At 39.0% G+C, this 23,254-nt stretch overlaps 1 protein-coding gene across 3 annotated transcripts in view; it reads right to left on the bottom strand.

Moving 5' to 3' along the window:
- Positions 1-12,273: 12,273 nt before the first annotated feature.
- SIPA1L2 (signal induced proliferation associated 1 like 2) overlaps positions 12,274-23,254 on the bottom strand; it is a 290,291-nt gene continuing 279,310 nt past the window's right edge. For 2 of the 3 annotated variants that reach the window (XM_049788914.1, XM_049788916.1), the window contains 4 exons: positions 20,011-20,064; positions 19,354-19,477; positions 18,338-18,419; positions 12,274-13,513 (listed from right to left, as the gene is read on the bottom strand). In XM_049788914.1, coding sequence (XP_049644871.1) covers positions 13,367-13,513; positions 18,338-18,419; positions 19,354-19,477; positions 20,011-20,064 — 407 coding nt within the window. In that variant the 3' untranslated portion in view covers positions 12,274-13,366. The remainder of the gene's footprint in view (positions 13,514-18,337; positions 18,420-19,353; positions 19,478-20,010; positions 20,065-23,254) is intronic. The other variant, XM_049788915.1, reaches the window with a different exon arrangement.

The raw sequence follows: 23,254 nt of genomic DNA, 5'->3' as shown, positions 1-23,254 counted from the left end.
CCATAGGTATTATTGATGCATATGGGGGCTAAGAAAACAAGTCCAACAATCCCCATAAGTTGGTTCTAACATGAACTCAAAACAGAGAGACTTTTCTATCAGAATTCCTTATTGAACAGATCACAAAAACAAAACAAAACAAAACAAACAAAACAAAAAAAACAATGAGGGAAATTGTTGCTATATAAGAATATATTCAATAAAAGTTATACTTGTTAAGGGGATACATCTAAAGAAATATTCAAAGGAGAGATACATGTCCCTTTTAAGTCTTTAGAAATAGTCGGGGGGTGGTGTAAAATCCGGAGCACTGCTTTGATCTGTGATTTGGCCTTGTGGAGTCTGTAAAATGTCTCCCAGCATTCACAGATCAGGAAATGTCCTTGAGCGGGGGACTTCTCAGAAACCCAGTCTAGTAGTAAGGAAAGGTCCACAGTGAAGGGAGGTGGAGGAAAGGAGGCTGCTGAGAGCAAATCAATAGCAACAGAATATTGGTTTCTTATCAGGCTAAGAGTCTACCTTTTCACTTTGGAAGCTGGTTGGCAGCTGGCTGGAGTGGGGATAATGATCTGCTTTGTGAGAAGCCAAGAACTGAGGGTAAAAAGGGTTAAATGTGGGGTAATAATAGGTGGGGGTGAGGGAGTGAAGGGATAGAAACGAGTTTGTAAGGTGGTGAGCAAAAGGGGGGGAAGGACAGTACACAACGTAGGCATTCTGTATATTCTGTATATTGCAAACGTACATTGTTAAACTATACTTTAGGCGCGGTTTTGAGAATGTAGATTGATGGGAAGGAAAGTTGCTGGCGACTTCCCCAAGCCCACTTCTCTTGTGTTGGATGGGGGGTGGTGAAGGCCTGGGGTCCCCTTTAAAGTTCTCCTTGACACCCACCGCGCTGGACCCCCTTGGTGAATGCCCAGTGGTGGCCTCGGAGTCCAGGAGGAAGAAGAAGGAAGGCAGTTGGGGGGAGCAGAAGCCCTATAGCCCCATTTAAACTCGGTAGAAGGCAATAGGCTTGAAATGTCTCAGTTCCCCATACCAGCAAAACAAACAAACAAACAAAAAACAAAAACAAAACTGTCTCTGGATTTCCTATTCTATTCCATTAATATGAAAGTTTTTTATTCAGGTACCATATTTTTAAAATTACTATGGCTTTGTAGTACTATGTGAAGTGGGGAAAAAGTGAGTCCTCTCATTTTCTTTTTCTTGACAATTGCTTCAGCTATTATGAGCCAGGGAAGGGAATATTATTGTTTTATATGAATTTTGGAATTTTTTTTTTAATCTATTTATTTAAAATGGCCTGAACTATACTGAGTCTGTATAATACATTGGGGAGTATTGCCGATTCTACTAATCATTGAGCAGGGATTTGTTTCAATTTTTTCTTCCCTCTTTACTTATTTAGGTACTTAATTTTACAGTTGATTTAGGCCCTAAGGTCAGCCAAAGTTATATGAATGTCAATGGGCTTTCTTTTTTTGTGAGCTGACAGGGAATAGCTTTAAAGACTGTATATTAGGACTCATTTCTCTATTGTGTAGTACTCACGTGGCAGGATGGACCTTTTTTTTTTTGGTTTTGGGTCACACCCAGCAGCACTCAGGGGTTACTCCTGGCTCCACGCTCAGAAATCGCCCCTGGCAGGCACAGGTGACTGTATGTAATGCCGGGACTTGAACCACCGTCTTCTGCATGAAAGGCAAATGCCTTACCGCCATGCTATCTCTCCGGCCTCAGGCTGGACTTTTTTAAAAGCAAATTATAAGGCTATAGAAACTCCATGACATCCAGAAAAACTATTTAAGTAGCCTCTTGAAGGCTGCTAACAGTCCTGCTTAATCCTTATTATTACATGTAAAGGTGCTAAGGACTAGTTAACATGAATTTCCACTGGTTCACACTACCAGTGCAGGGGTCTTTACCCAAGTCTTCCATGCACACAAATTCTATTAGTTGTGTTCACACTGAAGGTTTTTCTTTTTTAAAAAAGTGTCCTAACACTTCCAAAATGGTACTGTGGAGTAAAAAAGATTTGACTGCTTTATCTACCTCCATGCTTTGATTATGTTCAGTCATTCAATGGTTAGGCTAGAAATGATTCGAGGAGCCAGGTTGTAAGCAATGTTGAAAAATTGAGATCGCCCCAATTCTTCCTCTCAAAGATACCTAATTTTTTATTTTCATTTCTCAGTCTTGATTCTATAGCTTGATCAAGATTACTCAAACGTGAGTACAGATATCCCTTCCCCAAACAACAATGTGCTAAATTCACCAACTCAGCATTTTGTTGGAGATAACCAACAGATTAACTGTTCACAGTCCATGTTCTTGCCCAAGTTCTTTAGTTCTTGAAGCATTTGTTATCTAAATTTATCAAGAATTTAGTTTTTGTGTATATGTATTTCTGTATATAGGAGAAAGAGGTGAAGAATGAGGAAGTAAAGTAATAACGATTTTATTAGAGGGGAGAAAAATAATGCATTCACGATAGAATGTAGACCTCACCAGAAAAAAAGAAAACTTCATGAAATAAAACAAATGAGTTATACATCCCAGTTCAGAATGTTGTGTGGATGATGAAAAAAATGTAAGCAAAGGTATTGATTCCTTCCATCTCTGTGCTTTCAGGGTGTTCTTTCCTACTTTCTAGGCATTTTATTTCCCATTTTTACAGGCCTCAGAATCCTCAAGAAGCAAAAACCAAAAATTGAAGTAATTCATCCTTAATTCTTTCTTTGCCACCCAGGAATCTGATTTCATCTTTAGCTCATAAAAACTTATTGTCATAGGATAGGCTCCAATTGCAGAACTCACTTAAAATTGAGGGCCTGGAGCAAACTTTCTAGTAACATTCTTCCTCTTCCATGACTTAATTACTAAATTAATCACTCTTCAGGAAAAGATCTAGCCCCATCTGACTCCCTTCCCCTTGGAGTTTTTCCTGAGGCTCTGCAGAGCAAAGCTTCTGGGAACGTCTCTTCTCTCTAAATATATGGCAATCAAAGTCCAACATTTCTTTACCATTCAAAGATCATTTCAATGGTGTTTTTATATTTTTCTGCACTTCTAACAAGTCTTTTATTTAGTAATATTAAGCTTTCTGGTTCTTCCATTTTATCCATTTATTTATTTGAAATCTCTGCAAACTAACTTATTCAGGTCCACATACATATTCTTAAAATGTTGGAAATGTATCCTTTTTTTTGTGTCACACCCAGCTGCAATACCTTGCAGTCTCATGGATCATGGGATGCTGGGGATTGAATCCCAGTTGGCCACATGCAAAACAAACACTCTACCCACTACTGTGCTTTTGCTCCAAGCCCTGAAATTTATCTTAAGTTATGTGAAATACATATGAAATATATGCAACCATTTGAAAGTGTACACTTGAGTAGCTTTAAGAATATTCATCTGGTGGTCACTATCTAGCTATAAAACTCTTCATTTGAAACTCCAGGGTCATAGAAATGTACACTTTCTGGTTTTTTTTTTTTTTTTTGTCACACCCCGCGGTGCTCAGGGGTTACTTCTGGCTGTCTGCTCAGAAATAGCTCCTGGCAGGTACGGGGGACCATATGGGACACCGGGATTCAAACCAACCACCTTTGGTCCTGGATCGGCTGCTTGCAAGGCAAACGCTGCTGTGCTATCTCTCCGGGCCCAGAAACGTACACTTTCTAATCAGAGAAGGTAAGGGACTTTTTACTGAGAGATGACCTCTGTTTGATCAGTGAAACCACATATAGATTTTCCAAACACCACCAGGCCACAGAGACAGAAATAGCTCCTTACTACAGAGCCAGGAATAGCCCCTGAGCATCTCTGGATGTAGCAAAATTACCTCCCTAAAAAAAAAAATCATCATCATCATAATCCCATACCCACTGTATAACAGCTTCCCATCAACCATTTTTAGCCACATGTAATTATTATTCTTTACAGGTCTATAAATATTTCTATTCTCAATGTTTTATGTAATTGACATTAGAAAGTGTCCTCTTTTAGCTGCTTATTTTCATTTAGCTGTGTCTTCAGGATTCCATACTATAATCTGAACTATAATTTAAAATTTATTGCTATGAATACACCACTTTTTGTATCTCCATTCATTCTCTGAACACAATGAGTTGCATCTGCCTTTTGAATATTATATACTGTTTTTTTTTTTTTTTTTTTGTTTTTGGGCCACACCCTTTGACGCTCAGGGGTTACTCCTGGCTATGCGCTCAGAAGTTGCTCCTGGCTTCTTGGGGGACCATATGGGACGCCGGGGGATCGAACCGCGGTCCATCCTAGGCTAGCGCAGGCAAGGCAGGTACCTTACCTCCAGCGCCACCGCCCGGCCCCTGTTTTTGTATATTTATATAGGAAACTACATTTTTGAGCCCCTACTTTCATAATAAATATAAAATAATAAAAAATTAATAATAAATAATGCCCAGAGTGGAATAGTTGGATTATGTGGTAATTTCATGTTAAAATTTGGGGGAAATGAATGAGCACAGTGTTTTTCACAGCGGCTACATTATTTTGTATTCCCATCAGAAAATACCCAAGGATTTCAATTTCTAAGTCAGAGGGAAAAATCTCACCATCTATGTGTAATCTCACCATCTATGTTATCTAAAGAAATAAAAAGGAACAGACAATATTTAATTATGGCAAACCCTCAGGCCTTGCTTGTTTATCTGAGATTACTAAGCAAGGTGAGAGGGATGGGGACAATAAAGTAGATGAGAAATGGCAAAAGGACAATGGTGGAGGGTCTTGGTTATTTTGTTGGTGATGATAGTGCAGTGATGATTTGTTGGTGATGATTGTGCAATTCATGAAAATGTTAAATGTTAACTAATCATGCTACTAAACTACAATGATGAAAGTTGCAATATCTCCATATCCTTGCCAACACTTGTCTGAGCCCACATCCTTTTCATTTATAATACAATTTATCAGTAGGCATAATTGGGGGGGGCAAGGCCATGTTTGAGGAAGAGCTAAAGTCAAACTTTTCAGGCAGGAATATTGACTGTGATGTCCACACTTATTAATTTAATGTATTCATAGTTAGAAATAAATGTCTGCACCCAAATTGGCTCTTTGGACAAATGAAGGTAGAATTTTTGCAGACTCTCTTTTGCTTATAGCTACATTTTGGATAATACATTAACACTTTAAATTTGTAATTGGAAATTAGCGTCACTGGTAGGAATAATCCACATACAAATTATGAGATGGTGGACAATTAAGACAGTCAAGTTTTGTTCAGTTTTACCTATTAGGACAAATCACTTGAGAGGCACTTACTTTAAAGGAACAGAATCTAAACCTATTAAATTAGGGAGAAACTTACAGAACTCATCTCTATAAAGGAATTAATATAAGTAGGGGGTACTGCACATGCCATCTCTCTATTTAATTAGGTCATTACCCTCTTTCTGCTGTTGCCCCTGCAACCTAGCACCCTGCACAGTCATTCAGAAATGAAATAGTTTGGAGATGATGCTCGCAGAACAAGGGCTTTCAGAGTTTAAGAATAATAGTCAAGTAAGTAGAGAGGTTAACCTGATGACTTCTATACCTTTAATAGGAGAATGCTACCTTTCTGTGTTAGTAGAGCTATTTGGGTTTTCAAATGCTTAAGTTAAAGGGCTATAAAATGCCTCAAACTGAAATTCTATATTCATGGGTTGTGGGTATAGACTTTTATTTTTAAGCCCTGAGCACAGATGGGGTTCAGTTACGACTTCTACAGGGTATTTAATCAGATTCTAAAAAAGCACATGACAGCTAAGTTTAATTATTCCCATTTAAGGAATGTCTAGCTAGATCCATTTGGTTTGCTATCATGAAGAACTGGGGCAAGAACCCAAAACAACCAGGCCCAGTTTATATTATTTACAGTGACAGGGCAGACTCTACTAGCATCTCCATTCTCATCTGCAGATGTGTATTTATAGCTTTTTTCCTCTGAGTTGGCACAGATTTAGTCAAAACATATAATTTACTGACATGCTCTGATTCCGAATCCCCTTCCTGAGTACAGTTTTTTTTTTTTCATGATTTCACTGGATATGGGCAGGCTGGATATGGGCAGCAAAACTTCAAACAGCAGACTGATTGAGGGGTATCAGTACAATGGTTAGGTTAGTCTAAGCCTTAATTTTTTTTTTAACTTCAATGGCCAGAAGCAATTTGTATGTCGAAGGATCTGATAATTTTTCATTTGCTCTCATGTGATTTTTTTTTTTTTTGTAGGGTAAAAAGAGAGTGTATTGCATTACTCTCAGGACTTCCTCCTGGCTCTGTGCTCTGGCAACATTTCAGGGAAGTGCTCCAGGGACTATATATGATGCCAGGGATAGAACCCAGATTGGCTTTGTGAAAGACAAGTGTCCTACCAGCTGTACTCTCCAGCCCCTCATCTGTTCTAAAAACAAGTTGATATTAAAATTTTAGGAGGATTCTGATAATGAAAGGCAGAGGCTGATATTTTTCAGTTTGCAGGTGGTAATCATTGTACAAAAAGTTTGAGAAGATTTAAAAGGTAGGAATGTTTTCTATCATTCAGATAAACTGGACAGGGCTTCAATGATTCTTCAAAAAGTAGTTATATGCAAAGTTAGTTTTGGTGGTGGTGTTCACTTAAAACTTCAAGAAACTTTATTTGTGCTGGTTTCTGTCTAATTCTTACTGTTTAAAGTCAGGAGTTTTGGCTGTTGAGTTACTGTTGGAGTTATCATGATTTCTTGTATATCGTTTACAATATTTGTACCATATAGAGCATGAACAAAGAGACTTACCTCTCATCTTGCTCTGAAGTAGACACTGTATTAATATTCAATTCTAATCTCTTTTCTTCCTTCTAATGAGTGGCCTGCCTAACTGAACTAAACAGTTCTAAAACTCATAAGAAAAATATCATGAACACTCATGTGAATTGAAATGTGCTGTTTCTTACTAAAATTATTCAAATGGGCAAAGCATAGGTAACAATGTGGGATGTGGGGGCCAGAGAGATAGTACAATGGTAGGTGTGTGCCATGCACACAGCTGACCAGCATTATAACCCTAGAACCATTTATTTTCTCCTGTGACTGCCGTCAGTGATCCCTGAGTACTGCTGGTGTAGCCTGCCAAAACAGACAAAATGATGTTTGAATATTTTTGCCATGTCAGTCATCAAACCCAGGTTTTATGTATGCCTTTTAGAACTGAGATACATGCCTATGCCCTGAAAAAATATTTAGCACTTCCTCCCACCACAAGCTTTTCTTTCGTTTCCACAAATTTGAAAGTTATGAGGAATTGTATTGGCCTGGTTTCCGAATTTAGGTTACTTATTAATCTTCAGAAGGCAGGACTGAAAGTGGCAGGACTTTGTTGCTTAGTAATGTTTGCAGGAATGCATCTCACAGAGTCTGGCATGGTTAGCATGGTTTCTTTGCCAAAGATGGCAGTTCTTGGAACATACCTTCTATTTGGTATGTTATATTTAGTATATATTTGGTAGAAATAAAGGGAGAGTCCACTCTTCAAGAGATCATAGTAACAGCTTCTCCAAACCTAGGGAACTAATTGCATGATAAATCTAAAGAGTATGCTAGTTTATTCTCTTAACCACAGTTCTAGGTTGCTCAAGACAACATTTTACAATAGGAACAGATAATTTTAATATTCAAGTACTCTGCTTTGGAACAAAGTTAAAATCCTATAGATAGGTAAATAAATCTATCAAAAGTATTATTCTTTACTAGATATGATACATGCATATAAATATGCATATATGTCTTTGATCTATGTATTTGTAGACAGAATGGTTTATGTCTTCATGAGTTGATGAAAATTCTTGGTTAATTTTGCAGTTAATATTCTACAGGATAATAGACTCCAGCATTTTATACGGTAATTGATATTAGCAAAGAAAGAACTATATTGTTATGTCCTCCCACTCCCCCAAATGTTACATGTTTTTAATAATAAACCTACTCACTGATATAGAGAACAGCAATTTAAAGGCCTGCTATGCAAATTAACTTTAATTTTCACGTTCTAGAATGGCCTTTATACATAATAGATAACTCCATATGGTTAGAAATCACGTTTGACATTAATAAGTCTAGAATAAAAATAATGATCTTTAGTGGATATGTTTCAGTATTTAATTAGTTTGTGCCCTATATGTCCTTACACAATGTATTTGGTTTTTAGGGGTATAATTTGTAATTACCACTATTTATCAGGATTTCAAGTAGTTCAAAGCCAAGTATGCTAGAGGATTTTTTTTCTATTTTTTGCTTATTGACTGAAAAAAAAAAACCACTTAAAAAATGGAAGGAATCCAAATCATTTCACTGTGCTCTTTGGTAGAATTCTTTGGAAGCTGGCATGAGAAATTATTCTTCCTTACTAGTACAGACTGCTATATCATACTTCTTCAAAGCCAACCTTCTGTTTTTATATACTGGTATATTTGAGGAAGGTGGGATGGCTTTCCAATTAATTAAAGGTTGGGTCAGAATCATTTTCTCTAAATAACTTTAAACAAGATTTCCATTTGCTAGTGGTTTCTAAAGCAAATGCATATCTACATAAGATCTGCTCTGCAGGAACTTGTCTGGAGGCAGATCATCTTTCTGCTACTCTCTTAATAAAGGCAAGAAATAGCTAGAAATAGCAAAATTGACTAGTGTTCTGGTTTATCCACTCTTCTGAAGGTTAGGACTGAATCAGGACTTTTCACCCACCCCATCAGTAGGTCTGTGAGTCTCATGTGGGACTGCTATATCCTTCAGTTTCTTTCCTATAATCTCTCACCTAAACTTTCTTTTTGAGTTTTTCTGTTCTACCAGAGTTGGGGCAACTATGCAACTTTTGTAAGCTAAAAGTGGCTCTGCTAGTATTACAAGGTATTTTGATGTTGTTTGATATTGTTTCTCTGGCATCCAAATCAGTGCTCAGGGTCACTTTCTAAAATACTTGAATATATGAGTCCAAGAGTTTGATTCTTGGGTCAGGGTCTGCTTAGGCTTTGTGTCACCGGAGATCAATTGAGTAACCCCAGCAGTGCTAGCAATCAACTGTGGGTCCCTGCACACATACAGTATGCTCTCTGACCACTTACTACGTTCTCAGCCAAGTATATCTGAATTTAAAAATAGTCAACAAAGTATGTGACCCCCAAGGCATTTACCATACCTTATACAGAAGTGTGTAGAGATGCCTGTCCTGTGTGACCCATTCTCCTTTAGAACTCATAATTCCACTTTAAAATGTAGGTCACATAAGAGATTGCCTTTTCAATACAACAGTATTTAATACAGAACAAAATCCAAACTCTATTCCAGCCTGTCTTTAATGACCTGGCTTATACTTATTTCTTTCTCAACATCTCTTGCCTCTTTCCAAGCACTTCACATTTTATGTACATCCTTTCCATAGCCTCAAGGTCGCTGAACTCCATGTCCCCCCCCCCCCCCCATAGAATGCTCTCTCTAAACACTCTCTGGGCATTCCATGCTCTACTTTTTTCCACTTTCAAAATATCACCTCTGCAAAAAGGTCTCCTCTGAGACATTTCAATTTCTCATCTTTTTTTAGGTTTGCTTTTAAAATTAGAAAAAAAAATTCTTTGATTAAGTCACGATTACATACACAGTTACAATGTTATTTATGATTGAGGGACAGTCATATAATGTCCAAAACCCTTTGCCAGTGCACATTCCCTGCCATCAGTGTCCCCAGTTTCCATTCCACCACCACCCTGCCTGCCTCCTCTGTAGCAGATATTTTTCTTTTCTCTTTTTCTCTTTTAGAAAATGTAGCTTGCAATATTGTTACTAAAGGAGTATCATGCATATCACTTTATTTCCTTTTAGTACCCAGTTCTTGTTCAAAATGATCATTTCCAACTATTATTGTCATCTTACACTCTTTTTTAAAGTTGTTTAATGCAGTGCTTGTTCCAGGTTTAGTTTGTTATGTGATTTTGATGTTTTTCAGATTTTCATTGTTTATCCTAAATCCATGGTTTTATTTTTCTCAAATATTAATAACAAAATCAATTTCTCATCTTTAAAGAGAGAATTATCAGGGCTGCTATGGAACTAACAAAGGGCTCCAAGCAGTGTCCAAGCATGTCCAAGCATGTAGTAACTGATATTATTTATCAGTTTATTATAAGTATTATTTCAGAGAGCCCATCCTAGGTATTCTGTCTGTCCTTCATATTATAGAATCATGTTTCTCTCTCTCCAGATTGAATCTGAAGTAGCATTAAGATCGCATTTGGTTGGTCTTGATCACTGCCTAGCACATTTCCTGGCTTAGTGACAGAAAAGAGACCATATGGTCTATATTGTACTGGCCCCCTGAAAACCTAGACTCACTGGGTACATTTGAGGTGCGCCTCTATCTTTTAGACAGTAAAACCTTATGTAGCCTACAGGATGCCAGGTCAAGCAATGCCAGCCCTAAGAATGTCAGGCTATTTCTGAATACGTATACCTCAGGCCCATTAGACAAATCCTTCTGAAGATAAATTCCTGGAATCATGTCTTCCATTTCAGTTCTTGCTACAGCTTCTATTCTCAGAAGGTGGAAAACTGTAAACCTTATGCTAAGTTTCCTCTCCCTCTTTAGTCCCCATTTTATCTTCATTCTTTTTTTTTTTGTCTTGAGGGGAACACTCAGCTGTGCTCATGTCTAACTCCTAGCTCTTCATTCGGAATCACACCAGGGAGGGCTCATAAGTGGTGTTGGGGATTGAATAAAGAAAGATTAGCCACATGTAAGTCCAGAACCTTTTCTGCTATACTATCTCTAGTTTTCCCTGTCTAATCTCTGTCTTTTATTTTACATTTGATTCAAATTTATATAGGCTACTGTAAAAATTCATGGGGACACACTCAGTGGAGTGGGCAGACCAAGTCACTACCCAGCTGAAGTGTCAGCAGCTGAATTCCACAATATTCTCTATGCCATGCTAATGGCCCCACTTCACCACTTTTCTACTGAACTCTGCAGAAATACCTAACTTACAAACAATCCAGGTATGCCAACTTTGAGGCTGAGAATTGGTTCTTCTCACAGTGAGGGCAGCAGCCTCACCCAATCCCTCTGTATTTCCAAAAGCTCTGGCAGCCTCCCCCAATCTCTCTGGCAGCCACAGATACGTCCCAGAGTTGCTGCCATGTCTTTTATCAGCCCAGATGAGATCATGGAATTCCTGGAGTGCATGGCCATGTATGCAGCACCTCTAGGAATTCACCAGGGTAGATGTCAAAGTAGCATAGAAACCACGTCTGGTCAATAAACTAAGTAACGCTGAATGCTCAGAGAGCAACAGAAAAGCTTTGCAAATCTTTAGACAATGACTGACTTAATAACTCGATTGAGATGTAACACTTTTCACAAATTTTCTTTCATTAAAGCCCCCCTCCCCATAATGACATTACTATTTAGCTGTAATAAGCAGTACAAAGTAAATTATTTTATGCCTGCCAAGGGGGCAGGGCTGTGGTTGGGTGGGAATAGGGGACATTGGTAGAACTGGTGGTGGGATTGGTGTTAAAACATTGAATGCCAGAAACAACTCTCTTATGAGCAACTTTGTAAACTACCTTGCAAAAAAAAGTAAAAGAATTAAAAAATTGATTAGAAATAAAAAATGAAAAATTTATAAGCTACCCCTTACTGACTCTTTTTAAAAGTCTTAATAGTCTATGGTAATTTTTTTTTTTTTTGCTTTTTGGGCCACACTTGGCGGCGCTCAGGGGTCACTCCTGCTTCTGTGCTCAGAAATTGCTCCTGGCAGCCTCGGGGGACCATATGGGATGCTGGGGATTGAACCCGGTTCGTTCCCTGGTCATCCACATGCAAGGCAAATGCCCTACCACTATGCAATCACTTCGACCCATTCTATTGTAAACTTTTAATGCAATACCAAACTCTTTGTTTAATAAAATGCTGAAAAGAGTAAAATAAATTATTTATTTGGGCCTAAATTTGCTGAGTTTTAAAACAGGACTCCCACTGCCAATCAAGTAAAGGTACTGTTAGGAGTCAATGAGAAGGAAGAAAATTATAGAAAGCATGTGGGGATAGCAGAGACTCATGGTACTCTTGAAGTCTTTTTGGGAGTCTATCATAAACGTGGTTAAACATTATTTAACATAGATGAAGAACTCCCCCCCCTTAATATCCCAAATAAACTCACATATGCTTGGATTCATGTTATCAAAAAGATAAATTCACCAGACAATGCCATTGCTTACATCTACTCTTTTAACATTTATTAAAAAAGCAAAATGTAGGTTCATCTCAAATAGAACAGTTAAAAATGGTAAAGTAATACAAACAACTTGTTACTAGCAGCATCCAGTTGTTAGAATTTCCTGCCCTGCTCATCGGTCTGTTAGGGGCAAGCTCTGTCTTTTCTGAGCTTGCTGCTACCTTACACCTCCCTCCTCCCAGCATAGGTAAAACCAGAGTTTATAAAATTAACAATTTAAGGTTAAATAAGCTTAAATAAGGATGTTAAATACAAGACACTTCATCAAAGCTTCTGTACAAAGATAGACAAATTTGGCATTTTACATGGGATTCTGCTGGCTCACAGCATACAAGGAGAGTTATAGTCTGAAACAGGTCCACTCTGTTTACAGAAGAACATTAGCTATACAAAAGTGAAGAGTTGAAGTGACTACTTAGTGAGCCATTTACAAGGCATATACATCTTCTTTTATGACCCTTAAACGCTGCAAATCTTCAGGCATCTTTGCTCCTGCAAGTAAATAAGTTTCTAAAATAACTATATTCAAACTAGTGTTCGACACATAAGTGCTTTTGTTTGCTCTACAAGGCTGTTCAGCTATTTACTATGCCTCTTTCTCTTATTGCTATGATAATGTGGCTGTGGAAATAAAACTATTGTACATCCAAAAAAATAGAGCACCTTTAAATTAAGGTATATTACTGATTATTTGTTTGCATGTATATTTTACAATACTAAAGCCCAAACTATGGTAAATTGCTTTAACATCCCTGTCACCTGATAGAGGAAATAAAACCCAACTCTCTTCCCTCTTGAGGTAAGCCCCTGCCAGAGGATCATTGTAGCAGAGCCCAAAGAAAAAGGTCCAAGCTGACTCCAGGGTTTACATTCATCTGGACAAGGGGAGTTACATTCATCTTCCTACAGTTATGTCACACAGGGGCTACCAACAACAGCTCCCTCTCCTGCTGGGGTGAACATAGAGCAAAAACAACTACTTGGCTGCAAGCACAGCTAAACACCACAGATTTGTGACTTTAAAGGGCCTCAAGGCATTTCCCAGAGTCCCTTGTGGGTCCAGAATGGTTAAGACTTTTTGTCAATAGTGCTGAAAAACCACTCTGTGAATTTTCGCAGCTGTGCTGTGGCTGTCTGCGACTCCTCCTGCAGCCGCATGTTGTCTTGTCTCAGATGTTGTACTTCGGCTTGGAGCACTGCCTTGTCCTGCTTTTCCTGGTGAGATGGAGACAAAGAGAGGCATGGTCAAGAATTCATAGGACATGAAACCTTTGTCTTTATTTATCATTTACTTGTTTATTTGGGAGTAACATCTTTTGGAGATTTGCCTCTTCCTAGTTTCTGCCAAGCATGCAGGAAGGGACAGGAAAGGTTGGAGGACTGATTCAACCTACGTATTCTTTTCGGCCCATTTAGTTCCCGGCAGGTATTAAGACATCAGTTAGAAAGGAAGATTATTATGGGCCTGGAGAGATAGCACAGTGGTGGTTGCCTTAAAAGCAGCCGATCCAGGACCAAAGGTGGTTGGTTCGAATCCCGGTGTCCCATATGGTCCCCCGTGCCTGCCAGGAGCTATTTCTGAGCAGACAGCCAGGAGTAACCCCTGAGCACCGCCGGGTGTGACCCAAAAACCAAAAAAAAAAAAAAAAAAAAAAAAAAGAAAGGAAAATTATTAGATACAATGTATAATATCTTCTGCTCCCCACCAAAGAGGGAGCCTAATTAACATCATTTGACAAGTACAGAGCTTTCCACATACACTTACTCCATGAGACAGGTAGCAATAGGCTGCTGTGGAGCACACATAAATTTATAATAAAAAATTTAACTTTTTCATTCTATCATAAGGCATAATATAGCAATATATTTCCAAAATGATCTTAAAACTTCGTCTTACAAACTATTTAAAAATAGTTCATATTTTTCAGATGAATCATATCACGTTTTTCAAGATGCGTAATAAAGGAAACACAAGTTTCAGCATCCAAATGTTGAAAGAGGTCACTCTCAGATTAGAACAGTTGGAATTTTTGGAGAGAGGGGCCACATCTTGCTGTTCTCAGGTTTTATTCCTGGCATTGTGCTCAGAAATCACTATGACATGCCAGACTGAACCCTGTATATGAGTAAGCATCTACCCATTATACTATCTCTGGTTTTATGGTTGGTATTTTCTAAAAGGGGCTCTAATGTAACTGGTAAAACTGTCCAAAGCTCTGTGTAGCATTGTTGATAGGTGTGTGATGGGGGAGTCATTATCTAGCACCACCTTTAAGGTTTACTTCTATTTTGCATTTCCTCAATGTTAATTGCTTCTCTTCTTCCAAGAGGATGCTTGGTCATAATTGTTTACTGATTTCGCTATAAGGATGGGTCGAGGTCCTGACTTTTCAAGTGACTCAAGTTGGTATTTTAATCCTTGTCTCCAGGAATTTCATTTCCAATATGGTTCAGGATATCCCTGTTGTTACTCAAATGTTACAACACTGTCCATAAATAACCCCATGTCCACAATTTCATGACTCAATTTATTGTGATCCATAAAAATCTATCCTGGCATTAAAACCTCAACATCTTTAGAAGTTCCCTTTCTCTCATAATTTAGATGAATCCTATTTTTTTTTTTGAGAATACTGATTCCCCAATAGCTTCTTAAAGTGTAGGGAGTTGTTTTTCCAAGAGCCCAATTATGTATAGGGTCCTTCTGAATGCTGCCCAGTTCACACCACTAATTCTCCACAAAATAATAATTAATTTTTTAAATTAAAAATATTGTGATTTACAAAGTTATTCATATTTGAGTTTTATAATACAATATTTCAGCACCAATCTCATCCACAGTGCCAACCTCCCTCCACAAATGTTCTCAGTGTCCAAACCATGTCACCACCTACCCCCTGCTGCAGGCTGCCATCATAACAGGAACCTTTTTAAGTTTGGTTGTTAAGTTTGGGTCTTATTATTTCATTGTTGCTTACTCTGTGGGTTGGATATTTAGTTCTGTCTGTTCTTAACCACACCAATGCACCTGAGTTTTCTGTCAAATTTTTAATTTTTTTTTTTAAGAAGAATGCTATTAGGTTGCAAGATTTGCCAGCCCTATATAGTGAAATTACCACTGTTGTTTCCATGCACTCCAGTCTATCATTGATTGAAGATTTCAGAGCACAAATCACATTCCTTTTCTCCATATAAATATGTTTTTTGGTAATTTCAAATCTGCTGAGATGTTTCACCAATTTCAATTTCTCCATAATTTCTTCTCTATGACCTCAAAATTCTCTTCCCTCCATGTTCGGCTGGTTTTATAAACACATAAACACACACACATTTTGAACTACCCGGAGATCACTATTGGTGAGCTTGGAAGACCATAAGGTGCGAGGATTAAACCCAGGTAAGTGGTATGCAAGGCTTAGATACTGGGGAAATTATTTTTAAAAGATAAGGTATAGTAACAGGAGTTAGAAACTTAAATTTCTTGCTGTGTGCATAGCACTTAAACATTTTAAAGCTTCTACTTTATGATCATTATACCTTATCTTTTAAAGTAATTTCTCTAGTTCTGAGCCTCTAATATTATATGATCCACCAATCTTAATTTTCTTTATCCAATGACAGTCCTCGCAGTAACATTATTTCTCCCCCACTTTTAATACAATCTGTTACAATCTGTGTCTCTCAGTTTAAGCACTTATTATATACACCTGAAGTAGCTTAACCTCCCTCTCTCCTACTGTTGCTATCCAGTCTATATTCTTATAACTGTTAAAATAACTCTTCCACTATTCTTATCAACAGCTGGACACAAAAATCACCAATCACTCCAGCTTGTCTGGATCTTTGGTGATTCTGGCTCTTCAGGCTAAATATCACAGTTAAGTAATTGAAGGTGCAGAAAAACATCTGTCTTTGTTGAGGGATATCGTCACTAGCTGATCTTGAAAATTCAAATGTACTTTCAGCCTTGTTTGGAAATTATTCACATATGCCAGGTCACTTTACCCTCTATTTTATACTACTTTTCAACCTTAAAATCTTTTGGTATTTCCAGTTATTGTGTCTATGTGTGTGTGTACAGTCTCTCTCTTTTTTCTCTCTTTCTCTCTACTCTGTAACTTTAAACTCTCCCCCACCTCAAGCCAAGGCCACGTCCAATTTGTGCACTCAGATCAGCACTTTCTCTCTCTTTCTCAATTCTCACCATCACTTCCTTCCCCAAAGAATAATTTCCAACAGTATTCACATTAGTTTTAATTTATTCCTTTTTCAATAACAAGCACTTCCTATAGTCCCTCCATACCTCAGTCACTGCACTCCACTCATTTCCCTGGATAGCCAAATTGCACAGTGCTGATGATGAAGAGCTCAGAAAATGAGTTTGGAATTAATTATTTCATTTCTCTTCTGGAATTGAAGAGGAACCGGCTGATAGGAAGAGAAGTTCTCAGGGTCATGAGGCTGACTTAGAGGAATTCCAGTAGCCTGGGAAGATCAGGCTTTCTGGCAGCAACTAAACTGATAGTTCTTATATATAAGGAAAAAGAAACTCTATGGCCCCTGGTCAGCCATAAAAGGGTTAAGTTCATTATCAGAAGCCTCTAGTAACTGCCACAGGTGGCAATAGGTAGAGGAATATAGAAGCCCAAGCTTGAAAAGCTGCTCTCCTCCCACCCTAGATGTCTCCTGCTGGATGGTTGTAGCCAAATTGCTGGAGAAACTTGGAGAAACTGTTCTACTGCTTTTTGCTACTTCTACTACTGTTTCTTTTCTCTGGTCTTCTTCCTGGCTGACTCCTTGCCCTGGTTCCATCCTTGACTCTCTCTCTCTCTCTCTCTCCTCTCTCTCTCTCTCTCTCTCTCTCTCTCTCTCTCTCTCTCTCTCTCTCCTTGACTCTCTCCTTGACTCTCTCTCTCTCTCTCCTTGACACTCTCTCTCTCTCTCCTTGACTCTCTCTCTCTCTCTCTCTCTCAACATTATCTTTATTTATACACTTTGATTACAAATGATTGTAGTTGGGTTTCAGTCATGTAAAGAACACCCCCCTTCACCAGTGCAATATTCCCATCACCAATGTCCTAAATCTCTCTCCTCCCCAACCCCTCCCTCTTCTGCCTAGGGGCTGGCTGTAAGGCTCCTAGCTTCCCTGCTTTGCCTCTCCCTTAATTAAACCGTTTCTAACCCTCTCTCTTTGGGATTTTGATCGGCCCTGACACTTATGTATGTGGTATGATTGACAGCCCACTAAATATGCCAGCCTGCTGCATTTCTACCTCATGCTGAAGACAGCTTAGCCCAAGAGGTCTCAATCTCATTTAGTCCTATCTGTTGTGATCCTGGTATGCTCTCAGCGTTAAATATATTAGTTACAGGCCAGAAAATAACACTAGAACTCTAAGATCTCCATTTTCATTTACCGTTGGGTTTCGATTATGGTAATAGTCTGTCCTCTTTTTTTAATTAAACATTTTGTTTTGGGTTATGTGGTATTCAAGGCTTACATGTGGCTATGTGTGCAGGGATAACTTCAGGGAGTGCTGTACAATCATCCTACACATTCCATCCTTTTTAATATTTTTTTTAATATAATATCCCCCACCCCCCAGTGGTGCTTGATGTCGCTCTAGAGCTTCAGTGCTCTGAGTTAGCAGTCCTGGAAGGAAGTGCTTATAGTCTTTTTCGTTTGTTTGTTTTTGTTCTTGGGTCATACCCAGCAAGGGCGCTTAGGGGTTACTCCAGGCTCTGTGCTCAGAAATCGCTCCTGGCAGACATGGGTGACCATATGGGATGCCAGGATTTGAACCACCCAACTGGTCCTGGGTCAGCTGCTTGCAAGGCAAATGCCATAGCACTGTGTTATCTCTCTGGCCTCGTTTATAGAGTCTTGTGGTGTTAAGAGGCTGCACAAGCTGAGCATGTGCTTGGCTATTAGCTTGAGATATTCCTGGCCCCAATGTCTTCATTTTTATTTTCAGTAGTTATAGGAATTGATTGAGTGAAAGAATGTTCCAATTACAGATTTTCAATAGTTTTCTTTACCTTCCGCAGGTCAGTCTGCAGCTGTCGAAGGATTAACTCCAGCTGGTTGACTTTACCAGTGAGTGTTGATGGAGAACGGTCTCTAGAAAATAAGGACAAAATTAGAAAGACTTAAGAACACTGGCATCAAGACAATTCATTCAGTATTTTCAACTATCATTTTTTTCTATCCCAAAACTATGTACTCTGAGCCCAACAAAAAAAGTAAATAGTATAATGTCAGATTTAAAAGTGATTATATTGTTGCTTTGGTGGGAAAGTCCCTCCTGTCTTTCCATTGATATAAAAAGGAACTCAGGATTTCTTCAGGCATATACATTAGTTAGAAAACAAGACAATGATCTAAATAAGTTTGGCAAATTGGAACAACATAGACCAGAATGAAATACTGGGGGCTAAACATAAATTTTATTTACCCAAGTTGCCTTTCTCTGCCTTGAAGTCCATTGCCAAGTTAGAACCTGCAAGCTTATATTAACTTGATTTTTATGAAAGTTAGGATGAGGCAAGAATGGACAAAATAAAGAATAGTTTGTGGATTATTGTTCATTCTTGACACATTTCTGTGCTCCTTGCAAGTCATTCTTGCAGGTGGCAAGCAGGTTAACAAGGTATAGTTGGGCTAGAGTGATGGTGCAGAGGGGCCAGAGCTGCCCTGCCAGGATTCTATCCCTGGCACCCCATAAAGGACCAAAACTAAAACCCAAAAATAACCTGAAGGTGTTATGTCTGTGTTGTTTTAAGTATTAGTCAGTAGACACTGCTGAATATAAGGTTGTCACTGTGGTCATGGGGCATCATATCCTGGCATGCATGATGCCCATGGAGAATAGTAATTATGCTGCCAGTGCTGTCCATACCAGAGTATATGAAGCCAAATAAACCCCACTCAGTCATAGCTTTGTATTCTGAGGAAACATGGAAAGGCAAGGATGGTAATGGAATCCTGGCTGGCCTGGAATAGCTATATCCCTGTGAATCACAGGATGAGAGATGATCTATGGGAGCTCACATACCCAGCTGTGTCCATAAAATCTTTGCCACTGCCTGGATCTACACATAAAGGCAATTCCTGGCCATCTTCCAAGTCTTGGCTATGTTGCATATCTGTCAGGGTACAGAAGGAAGCCACTCTCTGGTCTGGGAAGGGAAAACACATAAGAAGAGGTTTAGTAACAGCTTAAAGGAGTACTTCTTTGTGGAAATAAATAATATGTAAATAACACCCTCTTCCCCATAATCAGTACTGCCCTGTTTAAACAAAACAAAAGAAAAACAAACTCAGGCAAGATGCTGACAATCAGAAAGCATGAAGATTGGCTGTCTTTGTGAGCTGTATGGCAAACACATCACAGCCATGAGGACAATTAGCAGATATTGGATTTGCTAGAGCCAATTTGCTTTCTTTATTCCACATCCCCCAAACACTGAAGCTGCTGGCTATGCACGATACCAAGATGCTGGATGGTGACTTGGAGAACCCAGGAGATGGACCATTCTTTCAGCTCTCCCCAAACTTGGAGAGCTTCCCGGCAACTTAGTGGCCAGGACATGTCTCCCTTTTGTGTCCCCAACCCTCCAAGCTTGAATCATCATGCAGACGTGCAGACATATGAAATATGAACAAAAGGTTATAGGACTTCAAGAGCCCACAGTCAGCCCCAGACAATCACCTAGATAGGACGGATGGTGACAGAGCAGCCCAAGTTCTTCCTCTGAGTCAAGACCTGCAATAAGATTTAGAATTTTCCTTTCAACAGTAATATCTCTCTACACTTTAGAGCCTCTGGGGCCCACACACAGCTCAAATATTGGGGTCCTATAAAATGCAGTTCATGTACATATGCAAAAACCAAACCATATAGAAACTTCATCCATTTAACAGGTAATTGTCCTGGTAGGAGACAGGACTGCCATGTGCAACACAATGAGCTGCCACACACAAGCAAAACCAGTGATAAGAATGGGTTAGCATTTGGGGCTTGCTTAAGGGAACCACTCCATTTGTCCAAGAATGTGAAGACATAGGCATTATGAGAGACTGGCTACAGAATTTCATATAACTCTTAGAGGATGCTCATTGGGCTCCATATTTATAGCACTAGTAACAAGCAGTATGACCACCCTTATCTTAGTGTAGGGCAGGTATGACTATTCTTAGCACCTGTAACTTCACATTCAGTATTTTGAGAGCTAGCCAGAAAAGGGAATAGAACATTCTTCAGAATGAGTACAAGGTGGACTCCAGCTCTGGAAGAGGCTACTGACATGAAAACATTGGTCCAGAATGTTTTGCAGGGCTGGAGAGATAGGACGGAGATAAGGCATTTGCCTTGCATGCAGAAGAATGGTGGTTCAAATCCTGGCATCCCATATGGTCCCCCAAACCTGCCAGGAGCGATTTCTGAGCATAGAGCCAGGAAAAACCCCTGAGTGCCGCTGGGTGTGACCCCCCCAAAAAAAACAAAAACAAAAACAAAACAAAATGGAAATGTTTTGCATAGCATGATTGAGAAATATCCAATAATTACTCCCTTTCCCCCCTATCTGGGGCCTTAGCACAAATATGATCCAGAGGCAGGACCAAAGTTGATTAGTACTACTATTTCTTTTTCTAATTTATGGCTGAGACTGCATGTGGATCTGTGTCAAAGATATTCTGTTTTTAGTTGTTTTTGTTTGTTTGTTTGTTTGTTTTGGGCCACATCTGGTGATGCTCAGAGGTTACTCCTGGCTATGTAATCAGAAATTTCTCCTGGCTTGGGGGACCATATGGGACGCCGGGGAGGGAACTGAGGTCCGTCCTGGATCAGCCGCACACAAGGCAAAAGCCTTACCACTGCGTTATCATCCTGGCAGCTATTCTGTTTTTAATTTCTATAACTGACTACCTCTAGCTGCTGAAGGACTCTCTTAATGAGGCTATCTGCCTTCCTGGTTTAAGGATAGTCACTTACTTCCTATTAATTAGAAAGGGTGGTGATGACAAAAGCTTTTCAAAGTTTGTACAAGAATTCTGAGTTGAGCTGAAGGATCCAATACTCGAAGCACTCAGCAGGACTATGAAGCCCCTAGTGATCAGTCACATGGGTGGGGGTCTCCAGTCATACAACCCACTGCCTGTATAAGGATGTCCCAACATCAAAGAGCACTACAGAGCTGTCCGTCAAATCAAAGTTCTGTGGAGATTTCATGTTTTATCATGCTTCAACTCTTCTACAAGATGCTATTTTCTGCAACTACATTTCTGAAAAACTGGGTCTTCAATTTATTGACCAGTAGGGTTTTTGTAGACAGTGTGAGATAAGTTGCGATTTAATGAAAGTTTACAGCATGATGAGGGTGCGACCTTTTTTTTTTTTTTTTTAACAACATTAGTGGTGACCTGCAGAGGTCAGGGCAGAATAATGGGAAGACTGGTGGGGGTGGAGGAGTCAGGTTGTCCAGGATAACCTTCTATGTTATAAATGGTCCAACCTTACAAAAAAGAAATCAACACAAGTTGTATTCTTATTCCACATTGAATTTAATGAATAATAAAAAAGAAATTCAAAGGAAAGGTATATTTTTTCTCACTTTCAAAAATATGAATATTCTCGGGGCTGGAGCAGTGGTACAAGCGGTAAGGCATCTGCCTTGTCTGCGCTAGCCTAGGATGGACCACAGTTCGATCCCTCTGCATCCCTTATGGTCCCCCAAGTCAGGAATGATTTCTGAGTGCATAACCAGGAGTAATCCCTGAGCATCACCGGGTGTGCCCACCCCCCCAAAAAAGAGAATGTTCTCATTCAAATTATATGCAATCCAATATTTGACTCTGATGGCCACACCTGAATATCTGGTTAGAACAGTATGTATCATCTTTTGTCAACTTAACTGATAAAATAGCCACATGCTTCATAGAATCAGTTTTCTTTTTTTTTTTTTTTTTTTGGTTTTTGGTTTTTGGGTCACACCCGGTGGTGCTTAGGGGCTACTCCTGGCTATCTGCTCAGAAATAGCTCCTGGCAGGCATGGAGGACCATATGGGACACCGGGATTTGAACCAACCACCTTTGGTCCTGGATTGGCTGCTTGCAAGGCAAACGCTGCTGTGCTATCTCTCCGGGCCAGAATCAGTTTTCTTTTGGTGATCATTTAAACATTCCTAGAGAAGAAACAAAGTCTTACTGATAAAAGAGCAAGATGCCATTAATAGAGGTCTACCAATAGCATAATTTCACAAAGAAGATTTCAGTTTGGATCTGAAAAGCTTGGGAGGTTGAAATGCAAACAGAATGCTACTTGAGTAAGTACAGACACCAAACTACTTTGTAGAAGAGCTATTCTTAGGGGCAGTTTCTAGTAAAAATTTGGTTCCTCCACAACTTATTTTCATGCTAATAAGTACCAAGTAACCCGATAATTACTAATATTGAACCAAATGAAACAAGCAAAACACTAACAAAAGAGAAACATGGGAGTGTGAACCTCATAAAAGTGATTAACAAAGCAAAAATATCACCACCTACACTGTTTATTTGCTCCCTTCCATTCTAAATGTAGCATACACACATAATATTCCACCTTTAGGCAATCTTTAAAAACTTTATTTTAATGTTTGTCTTATTTTATTGCATTTAGCACTAAACAAATAGAAGGAGAGTAAAAAGCTGCCATCACTTCAACTCTGAGATGAAATGTTAAAAAAACTGCCTACCAAAAAAAAAAAAAAAAGAGAGAGAGAGATGCCTCAAATAGAGAGGCTACCTGAAGAAGTCAGAGAGATCTTAAGGTCAAGGCTGGATCTGGGAGGGAGATAGAGATGATAGAATAACACTGAGGGCATGGAAGAGAAGCACAGTTCTTTACCACATGTATACAACATAAGATGTGCAAGTATTCAGCTAAATGGCATATATTTATACAAAAAAAAAA

This window comes from Suncus etruscus, chromosome 15 (genome assembly GCF_024139225.1).
Source record: "Suncus etruscus isolate mSunEtr1 chromosome 15, mSunEtr1.pri.cur, whole genome shotgun sequence".
NCBI lineage: Eukaryota > Metazoa > Chordata > Mammalia > Eulipotyphla > Soricidae > Suncus > Suncus etruscus.
This window is presented reverse-complemented; position numbering and strand designations above follow the sequence as displayed.